Source organism: Staurois parvus, unplaced genomic scaffold (assembly GCF_062004578.1).
Source record: "Staurois parvus isolate SC_StPar_1 unplaced genomic scaffold, SC_StPar_1.0 ptg000014l, whole genome shotgun sequence".
In the NCBI taxonomy this organism is placed as follows: domain Eukaryota; kingdom Metazoa; phylum Chordata; class Amphibia; order Anura; family Ranidae; genus Staurois; species Staurois parvus.
In genome coordinates this window covers 16,287,388-16,299,748 of record NW_028317810.1, presented here as the reverse complement: position 1 = coordinate 16,299,748, position 12,361 = coordinate 16,287,388, and the positions used below count along the sequence as shown (strand labels likewise).

General features: G+C 42.1%; 1 protein-coding gene across 1 annotated transcript in view; it reads left to right on the top strand.

Moving 5' to 3' along the window:
• ADAMTS19 (ADAM metallopeptidase with thrombospondin type 1 motif 19) overlaps window positions 1-12,361 on the top strand; it is a 275,226-nt gene that overhangs the window by 81,669 nt on the left and 181,196 nt on the right. Inside the window, exon 5 of the mRNA XM_089677700.1 lies at window positions 10,748-10,831. Coding sequence (XP_089533826.1) covers window positions 10,748-10,831 — 84 coding nt within the window. The remainder of the gene's footprint in view (window positions 1-10,747; window positions 10,832-12,361) is intronic.

Here is a 12,361-nt window from a genome sequence, read left to right as displayed (position 1 = left end):
TATTATCTACACTTTCTAAGCTGAATTACAGTACTGCGCAAAAGTTATGGGCTGCTTTGAAAAAAGGTTGTAAAGTAAGAATGCTTTCAAAAAAATATATTTTCTTTTTTTTTTAAACTTTTTATTGATTGAAAATGTATTCAGAACAGAAAAGGTAAGAATACACGTCTCACAATCAAGTCCAAAATGGTTTCACAATGCTTCCCCGACAAGAAGAAAGAGAGCAGATTCCCATGTGGTTGGTCCAGGTCGACTCTTAAAGAATACAGCAAGAAGCAAAACAATCAAAGTATCACATGGCATGAAGGTGGATACCAGAAAAAATAAAAGGAAGAACAAGGAACAGAGAAGAGAAAGAAGAGGAATACACTCCATGATCAAATGGACTCCAACCCCCGAGGTGGAAAGGGGTAGGATACATACTAGTAATGACTGGGAATCGTCAAGGTGGGTATTCAAGAGTGTGCCACAACTCCCAAACCCTATTATGCCTGTCCAAAGATTCATTTAGGGTGACCATTAGGTATTCCATCCTTTGGACATCCCGGATCCTAGCCTGAAGCTTTGTCAGAGAGGGTTTAAAATTAATCGGTTCTGCGCCACCCTATAGCAGAAATACTGCTACAGGGAAGCACAGGTGTACAAAATCACACATATATATATATATATATATATATATATATATACGTGATTTTGCGGTTCTGGGTAGGGGGCACGTGCGCCCTATCATCAACACCATTCGTGCCCTCGGCTGTCAATCACCGGGACCCGGTCTGTGATTACTCGACGGCACCTGGTGTTCGCCGAGTATCTCTGGCAGGGGAGAGGCCTGTATGTAAACAGTACAGTTACAATATAGTTACAATACAATACAGATCTCTCCCCTGTCAGCTCCTGCACACTGCTTTTTATGGCTTTGCATAGCAGAGGCATACAAAGCAGTGTGCTTACAGTGAAGCACACACAAAGCCAACATAGTGAAACAGCACAAAGCACACAGTTAACCCTTTGATCACCCCAGATGTTAACCCCTTTCCACCCAGTGCCATTAGTACAGTGCCAGTGCTTTTTATTAGCACTGATCACTGTATTGGTGTCACTGAGGATGTCAGTGACACCAAGTCAGTTCCCCCCAGTGTCAGAATGCCCACCGCAGTCCCGCTATAAGTCACTGATTGTCACCGTTACTAGTGAAAAAAGAATTATAGTATCTATACCGCAATTTTTTAAACGCTATAACTTTCACGTAAACCAATTAATTTACACGTATTGGGATTTTTTTAGCATAGAAATGTAGCAGAATACATTTTAGCCTAAATTTATGACAAGATTTGATTTTTAAATTTCTTTTACTGACAAAAAGTACAAAATTTTGTTTTTTTCTCAACATTGACTGTCTTTTTTTGTTTATAGCGCAAAAAAGAAAAAACACACAGGTGACCAAATACCACCAAAAGAAAGCTTTATTTTTGGGAAAAAAGGACATAAATTTAATTTTAGTGCAGCGTTGCATGACCACGCAATTGTCATTTAAAATAAGGCAGCGCCGTACCGCAAACAAAGGCCTGGTCAGGAAGGGGAGTAAATCCTTTGGAGGGCAAGTGGTTAAGCACCACTAAACACAGTGCTGCCGTCAGAAGGTGTGATAGCAGCCTTTTAGATGTTTTAGAGAACTTAAAAGGGAGCAACCCCGAGGAAAATGTTTTAGGAGTAAATGAGATCCAGTGGTCAAAGACTTGACGGATAAGGATGTGTACTGCTCACCAATAAGGTTCCATGAATTAGCATCCAGCATCTGTCATTTGTAGTGAGATATATAGAGAAAAGCTTGTCTGGTGTATAGTACCAGTGAAAAATTATCTTTTATTGGTTTTCAGTGTATAAGGTGCAGATGGAGCTGCCTGAGACCATATAGTGGCAAAGGGTAACTCTTCTCCCAATATTTGTTCCCATTTTTACATACAAACATGTTTCAGAGGGGGATGGGAAAGGAGGAAGAACAGGGGACTTTATAGATTTGGGAGATTAGCCCCTTGCTAGATGGGCCACCCAGGCAGATTCTTTCAAACAGGGTCAATTTAGAAAAATTGAAGATTAGGCGTAATGGCAGATTTGCAGATAGCTGTAAAAAGCTTGCTTAGGAAGATCATGGGCTCTTTGAAGATCCCGGAAAAATTGCAAAACTCTAGTTCTGAGATCCACCAAGTGACCATATTGGAATAGGCCTCTTATTTTTCCAAACTGAAAATATCTCTGGGAAGTCAAGCTATCTGGAACAGCAGGGGCAAATAGAAAGGAGGTAGTTAGAGAAGTAGCAGTCATTAGGGAGTATTGCCTATGGGCCTGTCTCGACAGGGTGTGGAGTAAATTAGCTGAGTTTGGAAGGGTGGAAGAGCCCCACAACATGGAGTTTGGGTGGACTGGTGCCATCCACAACTTCTCATACTCCATATTTTATTGTAGAAATGCAAAGTAGGCCAAGAAGCTAATACGCGCCGTTGAGCAGCTAGATAACATTTAGAGAAGAAGGATAATCCTCCTTGGTCCTGTGGTGCATATAAGACAGATCTGGCAACTCTATGGTGTCTGTAGTTCCAAACAAAGTTAATCAATTTAGTTTGGAGTTTTTCAAAATGAGTAAGTGGGACCTAGACAGGCAGCATTTCATATAGATACAACAGGTTTTGTAAAATAGTCATTTTAATTGTTGCTATACAGCTGAAAAAGGAGATTGGAAAGGACTTCCACTGGAGAAGTAGCTTATCAATAGCATAGTAGAGAGGGAGAACATTTTCCCTGTAGAGCACCTCATTTCAGCTTTAGTTTACCATGTAAGGAAATGTTTGAACCAGGCAGAAGGGACATTAGGAGGGATACCTTTGGTTTTAGTGTTATTAATTGTGTACTCTGAGAGGGAGTCAAATAAATCTAATTCCTTGTGAAGATTAGGAAGTGTTGTATGCAGTTGGGTGAGTGTTAGGAGGATGTCATCAGCAAAGAGAGAGAACTTGAACTCCTCACTGCACACTAGTATACTGTGAAGATCAGTATTATTCCTAATGTGGGCTGCTAGGGGTTCAATGCAGAAGGAAAACAGAAGGGGAGAAAGGGGGCAACCCTGCCTAGTACCATTGCGTATGGTTAAAGAAGGTGAAGTAGTGTATAGTGTTTAATAGGGGTGGTAGAGGTATATAATTTATTGTAACAAGAGACCATTGATTCCTAGATATCTAATGATGGTACTGAGCCTGTCAAAGGCCTTCTCCGCATCAAGACTAAGAAGAAGAGCCTCAATTGTCTGAGTGTTAGCCACCTCGATAAGGTCAACAGCTATTCTGGTGTTATCTCGCTTGACGAAAGGGGATAAAACCAGCCTGGTCCTTGTGGATAATGGAAGGAAGAAGTTGCTTGAGTCTATTTGCCAGCAGCTTAGTAAAAATCTAAGTAAAAGTCTGAGTTACCAGCTATTGGCCGGTAATTGAAGCATCAATCACAGCCAGTCAGCCAATGAGGAGAGAGGGGCCAAGTCACAGCTCCTTGTGTAAATAGAATTTGAAACACAAAATCATAAATTATAATATAATAAATAATCATAAAAAATAATAATATAATAATAATAAATGTAATTCAATAATGTAATCAAACCAAAAACACTGAAATTTGAAACAGAGCACCAAGTTCACACATCGCTGAGCTCAGTCGCAGAATCGTTTTCAGTGTCTGATGACGAATTTCCCCACACATCATTATCACTCAATTCTGCAAGTGGTTCTAATTTACTATCGCTGTTCTCTAGCTGGTCTAAAACCACGTTTCCAGGCAGAAAGAACAGTAAAAATACAGGCAGGGCACAGGACAAAGCATTAGGGACAAAATGTATGTGAAATGCTTTGATACAGTAATGTAATACTATCAGATTTTAGTGTATTGAGTGAATGTCACATTTTTATATTTTTGAATTTCCCGCCGGTTCCATCCCCCGTATGTCCCGACTAGAGATGAGCGAATCGAACATGACGAAGTGGAATTCGTTCCGAAGATTTGGAAAAATTCTATTCGCGACGAATCCGAAGATTAGCAAACTTCGGATGCACGAATCGAATTTTCCCAAAAATGGCGGCGACATGTGTGGCGACGGAGAAAATGGACAGAGAAGATGGGGCGGGGATCTCTGGGAAGGCGCGCAGACAAGGCGCGCTGACCCATAATGCATTCATGACATGTGATCGCATTAGCCAATCAGCAGCCAGCCAGCACTGTGTAATGGTGGAGCTATAAATCGCGGCCATCTTAGAATTCTCCATTAGCCTCCGGTCATTCAAGAGAGACAGACCTGTGTGTGACCCTGCTCAGCGGGTCAGGGCAATAAAGCTCCCGGTTCGCAGGTTGTTCCGTCTTATGGATGGAAGTACGACGGTATATGATCTTCTTCGCACCCACGGCATCACCTCATAGAATCTCTGCATTGCATCTGCAATCACAACGCTGACTTCCCGGATCGCCACTCAGCCATTGGACTCTTGATAGTCGTCTCCCCACACTGCTGCTGGGGGGACTTTTTAACCTAGGCCTGTGTATGGCCTTCAATTGAAGCTGCTTCCGCTCCGCCACTCTGCCATTGGACTCTTGATAGTCGTCTCCCCACGCTGCTGCTGGGGGGACTTTTTAACATAGGCCTCTGTATGGCCTTTAATTGAAGCTGCTTACGCTCCGCCACTCTGCCATGGGCCTCTTGGGTATCCCAGAAGCTGCTCAGCGGGTCAGGGCAATAAAGCTCCCGGTTCGCAGGTTGTTCCGTCTTATGGATGGAAGTACGACGGTATATGATCTTCTTCGCACCCACGGCATCACCTCATAGAATCTCTACATTGCATCTGCAATCACAACGCTGACTTCCCGGATCGCCACTCAGCCATTGGACTCTTGATAGTCGTCTCCCCACACTGCTGCTAGGGGGACTTTTTAACCTAGGCCTGTGTATGGCCTTCAATTGAAGCTGCTTCCGCTCTGCCACTCTGCCATTGGACTCTTGATAGTCGTCTCCCCACGCTGCTGCTGGGGGGACTTTTTAACCTAGGCCTGTGTATGGCCTTCAATTGAAGCTGCTTCTGCTCCGCCACTCTGCCATTGGACTCTTGATAGTCGTCTCCCCACACTGTTGCTGGGGGGACTTTTTAACATAGGCCTCTGTATGGCCTTCAATTTAAGCTGCTTACGCTTCGCCACTCTGCCATGGGCCCCTGTACCGCCTCCTCTTGCTGCTGCCAGGTCCAGAGTGTGTCATGGGTCCCTGTACGGCCTCCCATTGCTGCTGACTTCATCGCCAGACTCTGCCATGTGCCAATTTCAGGTCTCCTTACATTGTTGGTGGGTTCCATTTTGTGATAGGGTGCTGTATGGCCTTCCATTGCTGCTGCCTCCACCGCCACCCTGCGCCATGTGCCTCTGTCGTCTGCTCACGCTGCTGACGGCTTCCGCTTTTTAACCGAGGCCTGTGTTTGGCTTCCGAATACTGCTGCATCCACCGCCACCCTGCGCCATGTGTCTCTGTCGTCTGCTCACGCTGCTGACGGCTTCCGCTTTTTAACCTAGGCCTGTGTATGGCTTCAGAATAATGCTGCCTACACCGCCACCCTGCGCCATGTGCCTCTGTCGTCTGCTCACGCTGCTGCCAGGTCCATACTGATTCATGGCCCCCTGTACCGGCTCCTCATGAACGTGGTTCGGCGGGTTTGCATCACTTAACGGCAAATCGTTGACAAACGCTGGGACGTTCAGTGTTGTGTGCATTAAGCCAGACACCAAAGGGCAGCACAGACCTGTTATTACTCGCTCAAGCATGGCTGAACAAAACCAGTCTCTACCACAAATTGGACCCAGACCTGCCCAGGGTCTCGTAAGTAGATTGCACGGAGGAGTAGAGTTCGTTATTGGAATTAACTGTGAGGAACTTTTAAACCTAGGCCTGTGTATGGCCTTCAATTGAAGCTGCTTCTGCTCCGCCACTCTGCCATTGGACTCTTGATAGTCGTCTCCCCACGCTGCTGCTGGGGGGACTTTTTAACATAGGCCTCTGTATGGCCTTCAATTTTAGCTGCTTACGCTCCGCCACTCTGCCATGGGCCCCTGTACCGCCTCCTCATGCTGCTGCCAGGCCCGTAATCTGCCATGGGCCCCCGTACCGACTCCTCATGCTGCTGCCAGGCCCGTAATCTGTCATGGGCCCCTGTACCGCCTCCTCATGCTGCTGCCAGGTCCAGAGTGTGTCATGGGTCCCTGTACGGCCTCCCATTGCTGCTGTCTCCATCGCCACACTCTGCCATGTGCCACTTTCAGGTCTCCTCACACTGCTGGTGGGTTCCATTTTGTCATAGGGTGCTCTATGGCCTCCCATTGCTGCTGCCTCCACCGCCACACTGTGGCTCCACACTCTGGTTTTGGCCCTGTGACTGCCCAAATGAGTGAAGTGTGCGGTGATTCTAAGATCGACGGCACTCATCTGCATGTCATACTGACTGACAGTATTATTTCTCTTCCCCAGCAGACTCCAAGGGCATTTAAATTAAAGGTACAGTGTTCTGCACTAATATAAAGGCTCTCTGAAGCCTAGAAACACCCTTTTTATAAGTTAAATTCGCAGCGAATATATTCGGCTCGAAGCGAATTTATTCAGCGAATTCGGCGAATCAGCCGAACCGAATTTTTGAATAATTCGCTCATCTCTAGTCCCGATGCTCACAGGGAACGGAACCCAGAAGATGGATGCTGGAATCGGCCGGAAGACATGGGCAGGTGAGACATCGTGGGAGTGCAGGATAAGGTAAGTGCTGGAGGGATCCCTGAGCAATGCTGCAGGGTAATCCCAAGTGTAGCTCGGGGTTACCACTTCTGGTACTGAAAGTTAACCCCGAGCTACACTCTGGAATACCGCCAGGGGGGTTAAGTAGAGACAAAGCCTTTTCCATTTTATCAACATCAAGATCCTTCAGGGCAGCAGGGGTCTGAACTATCCATAAGGGTTAAGTGAGGGAGAAATTAAAAGAGTAGATTCAAGTATTTTGAGTTTATCTAGCAACAGTTGTGGAGGCAGTAGCCAAGGCAATACCACTGCCTCGTGTAAGGTCAGGATCAGTGGGGTCCCCGATGCTGAGAAATACAGACAGATACTTATCCATCATGCCATACCATCAGGGAGGTGTGTGATTGACCTCAAATTTATTCTGCAGCAGGACAAGAATGCCAAACATACAACCAATGTCATTAAGAACTATTTTCAGTGAAAAGAAGAAAAAGGAGTCCTGAAAGTGATGGTCTGGCCCCCAGAAAGCCCAGATCTCAGCATCATCAAGTCTGTCTGGGATTACATGAAGAGACAAAAGGATTTGAGGCAGCCTACATCCACAGAAGATCTGTGGTTAGTTCTCCAAGATGTTTGAAATAACCTACAGTACCTGCGGAGTTCCTTCAAAAACTGTGCCCAAGCACTGTGTGTACCTAGAATTGATACTGTTAAAGCCAAAGGGTCAGCACTGCAAATATTGATTTGATTTGAATTTATCTTCTGTTCATTTACTTTCCATTTTGTTAAGTGATAAAAATAAACTATAAACACTTCTGTTCCTGAAAGCGTTCTTAATTTACAGTATTTTTCCACAACTGCCTGTAATTTTGCACAGTACTGTATATTTTTTAATTCAAAATCCTATAGTCTGCACTAATGGATAACTGGGCAGCTAGCAAATAACTAATATACTGTATGTTAATTCCAAAGACTTCTGAGGACATTGCTGCACCAAAACTTTAAATCCAGGTTTCATGTGTGAAAGAATTTGTATATACATATAATTAAAAAACTACATTAGAAATAAGGTGAAAATTAATCTACAAAACCGTAAAATAAACATCTAAATACATATAGTGATGGAAATAATCATATAACATTCACAATTGGCTAATTTAACAATCCCATGTGCAAACAGAAAGTGTGCATCAAACGTTCATAAAAAAAAGTGCAAAAAAGTCCTGGATTTGAAATTGTCAGGGATAAAATGTCCAACACCTGGAGGTAAGTACTCATCTTACCAGAACCTCTACCTTATAGACAGAGGCAAACAGAGCGTGTGTAACAATCCCAGGGGTAAATGGGTCTCTCCCTCTTTTTTTCAGTCACGCTGTAGCCCGGATCACAATTGCTCTCATCCAGTGGTCCTTTACTAGAGTCCTTGTCTTGCGGGCTATATGCCACTCGGTAACATGATAACCTAACAGGACAAAATAAGGGCTTTCATAGTATAGTACTGAAAAGATTTAATAAAATGTATAGTACTGTATATACAAACAGTTAAAAAAGATTACAAGCCACTGCTGCCAAAGCAACATATCTCATCAGTAGGCTCAAAATTCTGCCCTATGCGCGTTTCGTCCAAGACATAGACAATGAAGGCCAGACAAGGAATCTACTGAATGACTTCTGGATGAGAGCTGTTGTGATTCAGGCTGCAGTGTGATTGAAAAGAGTAGGAGAGATCCATCTATCCTCAGGCTGGTTACACATGTGCTGACTGCCTCTGTCTAAAGTAGAGGTTCTTAAAAGCTGAATATTTACCTCTAGGTGTTTGGCATTCTTTCCCTGATAATTGCAGATCTAAGACTTGGATGTCACAGTTTTTATTTGTCGGGTGAATAACACTTTGCACTTTATTTATGAATGTTTTGATGGATGCTTTTTTTGTTTGCACATGGGATTATTAATTTATCCAGATGTGGATGTTATATGATTATTTCAGTCACTAGATTTATTCTGATTTATTTTATGGTTTTGTAGGTTCATTTGCACCTTGTGTCTAGTGTTGTTTTTTTTTAATTTCTATATATATACATTTTCTTTGACACATGAAATCTGTTTTATAATTAAAAAGAACAAAATGTAGATAGTAAAATCAATTAGTGAATAGCAATGTTTCCAGAAAAGTTAGAAAGTCTAAGTTAAAGTGTTACTAAACCCACAACAGTAAAATCAGTCTGTACAGTATATGCAGTAAAGCATGCTTGTTATAATCACTGTGGTACCTAAGGGGTTAATTCTCTGCAGTGTGTAAAAACGCTGTTTGATCCTGTCTTCTCTGATCCTCCCCTTCTTCCAATCTCCCCCTATTATCTCCTGATAAGACATATCCTGTGGAGTTACTTTGCACATGCTCAGTTTGGTGTGTATTACTAGAAAGCAGGGGCAGACTGACCATTTGGAAACTTGGGCACTGCCCGAGGGCCGGGGTTAGTAGGGGGCCCCATGAGATGCCCCTGGTACCTTTTTCATAGGCTTTTTTGAGTTTGGCCAAGGACACAGGAGCCCCATGATCCCTTATTGCCCGGGGGCCCCATGAGTTGTCAGTCCGCCCCTGCTAGAAAGGTTTTTTTTTTCTTGGGAGAGTGCATTTGATCAGTACAGGGCCAATCTGCACTGTCCTTACAGATGTCAGGGGGTAAGCATCCTCCTAAAGCAAAATGAAAACTCCTCCTACAAGCTTTAACCAGTGCTTTGCTGAACACTGCTCACTGAACACGAAGTCACAACACTGCTGTATACTGCTGATGAGAAAAGGTATTTAGCAGTTTATATTTACTAAATAATTGCATTTCCATGTTCTGTGTACTGTGGGAGACCAGATATAGTGAATGCAGGGTCCTGGGTTTAGTAACACTTTAAGAATAGCCCTTTACAGTGTTCATCCTCTTTCACATGAGGCAATGTGTGTGGAAGAACCATTATATGCAAATGTGTACATTTATCACATGTGGGCAAAGGTAATATACAGGTATTTGCAACATTATAGGAGAATTCCACCTGTTCACCTTTTGCAAAAAAAAAAAGATAAATGAATCTATATTGCAAAAACCAAAAAAAACAAAAATATCCATTTACACTGGGAAGAGTCTGGCAGCAATTTGAGTCATTGGTGGAGGACTTATAACACGTTTTCTGGACTATGCAGGCCTTTTTGTTTACACTTTACTGGCACTTTATGAACTTTTATACATACAGTATATACTTTATTTTTATTGTGATATCATACTGTACTTTAGGATTAATGTATTTATAGTTGTGTTGATTTTTGCATTTTACATAGATTTGTGATTAATTGCTGCACACTGATTGTATGGTGCTGCGAGTGATTATCTTTATGGTTCCATTAGGATTTTGTTTATTAGCCATTCTGCTACCAGACTCTTCTATAACAGCGTGGACCTTATATTAGATATTTGGTTTAAGCTTTTTCAAAAGTTGATCAAGTTTGGCGATAAAAATTTTGTTTTTTGTGTATACAATTACAAATATATGTGAAAATATACGGTTGCCCCAAGGCACATCTGCAAAGTGTAGTTCCTAATGCTAGTCTAACAGAGTTAAATAAATTAAATAAATTAGTTAAAAACAGGTATGCCTTGGAGGAAAGCCAATCCTACTTAAAGGTACAGGTACCAAACGAAAGCCTATATTTGCTCAATTGTAGCTGAGGACCTTCAGTGTGCCCCTACACCGAACACAACAAGGAAAGCAAGGCACCTACACTGATCAATTTACAGCTAGCAGGAGAAAGGAGTACATGGGCCAGACAGTCCACAAAACAGTATTATACAAAATAAGTAATTATGCAGCACACAATTATAAATGTGTGTCAAATAATTGTTATTGCACATATTTTTATTAAAAGAATAAGATAACTGAATACAATTTCTATCTCTACAGGTATACAACCTATTTCAGCACAAAAGTTTGGGCGTACAAATGAATCTTCGGGTCACAAAACTAGTTCTTCTCCATGAAACTCCGGTGAGTGAACGCTTTCTTATTTGTTCGTTTATCGAAGTGTAACTACCTCCCTCTCTGCTATGTACTGTGTTTGAGGAAAAATAAAAAATATATAAGGAAATTAATACTGAGAAAGCCAGTTCACTTAGGGTGAATTCACACTAAAATCGGTAAAAATCACATAGCAGCCAGAAGGATTCAACGCTCCAGCCATTCTACATTGTCAGCTGCACTAGGGGGCAATGTGATGTAGGACTCAATGTATTGCAAGGCTCCTGTTTTGTTTGTTTGTTTGTTTGTATTTTGTAGGATCTTTATTTGAAGTGTACAAAATGTACATTCACTGCAAAGTCAGGCATTGACCTGCAATTCGGCCTGGTGCACTGTAATAAAATGCAGAATGTCTGCAGTTTTCCGCAGCATGTTGCAGTGCTAGAATCCCTGCAGTAAAACATCTGTCACAGCATATAGTGTGAATTGGCTCTTACGATAAAGCCTTGAAACCAAAGACTGGATGTTTGGGGTCATGGAGGCAAGTTTAATTTTCACTTGCCCTCCCCTCCTATTTATCATGTCAAAATAACCCCATTGTTTGGCAGTGCTATCAAACAGATATAAAAAATCTTTCCAAAAGAAAGCAAATACGAGAAGTTGGTTTTGTCTCTCTCTTGACTTCACATGAATAAAGACTATTATGTCTGAAAAAAATATTGGTCCAGGGGATAATACAATCAAATCTTTATCTGCTGTCAGAAAATCTTGTGGGGTTTTTTTTGTGTTAAAAATTACTAACAGATACAGCAAATGTTAGTGGATCCCTGCAACAATTTAATTGCAAGAGAGTTTTATGGCAGTGGGATGCCATAAAACAGCATTTACTGAGCTAAATGAACTAAAAAAGTGACTAGCTTGTGCAATGACTCAGTTTGATCTAGCTCTACCAACCCAAATTATTGCTGATGCATGTGGGTTTAAGTGCCATCCTAGTTCAGAAACATCATGCTGGGGATTACAGTCCTATTCAATATGCAAGCAGAGCACTGATGTGGAAAGATGATACTCCCAGACTGAAAAAAGAGACTTTAACTGCTGTTTGGGGATGTGAACGATTTCATGCATATCCGTATGGACTTGATTTTGAAATTGTAACAGATCACAAGCCATTGAAAGTGATATGCTCTTCTTGCTCTAAACCTTCTGCCAGAATTAAGAGGTGGGTCCTTCGTCTTACTGATTACAAAAATAAATAAATACATCGGTATTTGCGTCTCTGCATTTACAGAGAACTGGCTGGATGATGCATGCAATAGCATGCACTTCTGACAAGTCAGATCTTATTTGTTGACTCCTGCTTGGCCTTCTTTATACAAATAAATGTTCAGCTCAGTTGCATTGCATGCAAATATTAGTAGTTGGCCTTGGCAAGCCATGGTAATAGACTTTCACTTTCTTTTGACATGCTCCCATAGAAAAAATGCCACATTCATTTTAATTTATTTATAGCTTTAATATTAAGTATAACCAAAGCTTTGTTCAGCAGGAAATTCAGCT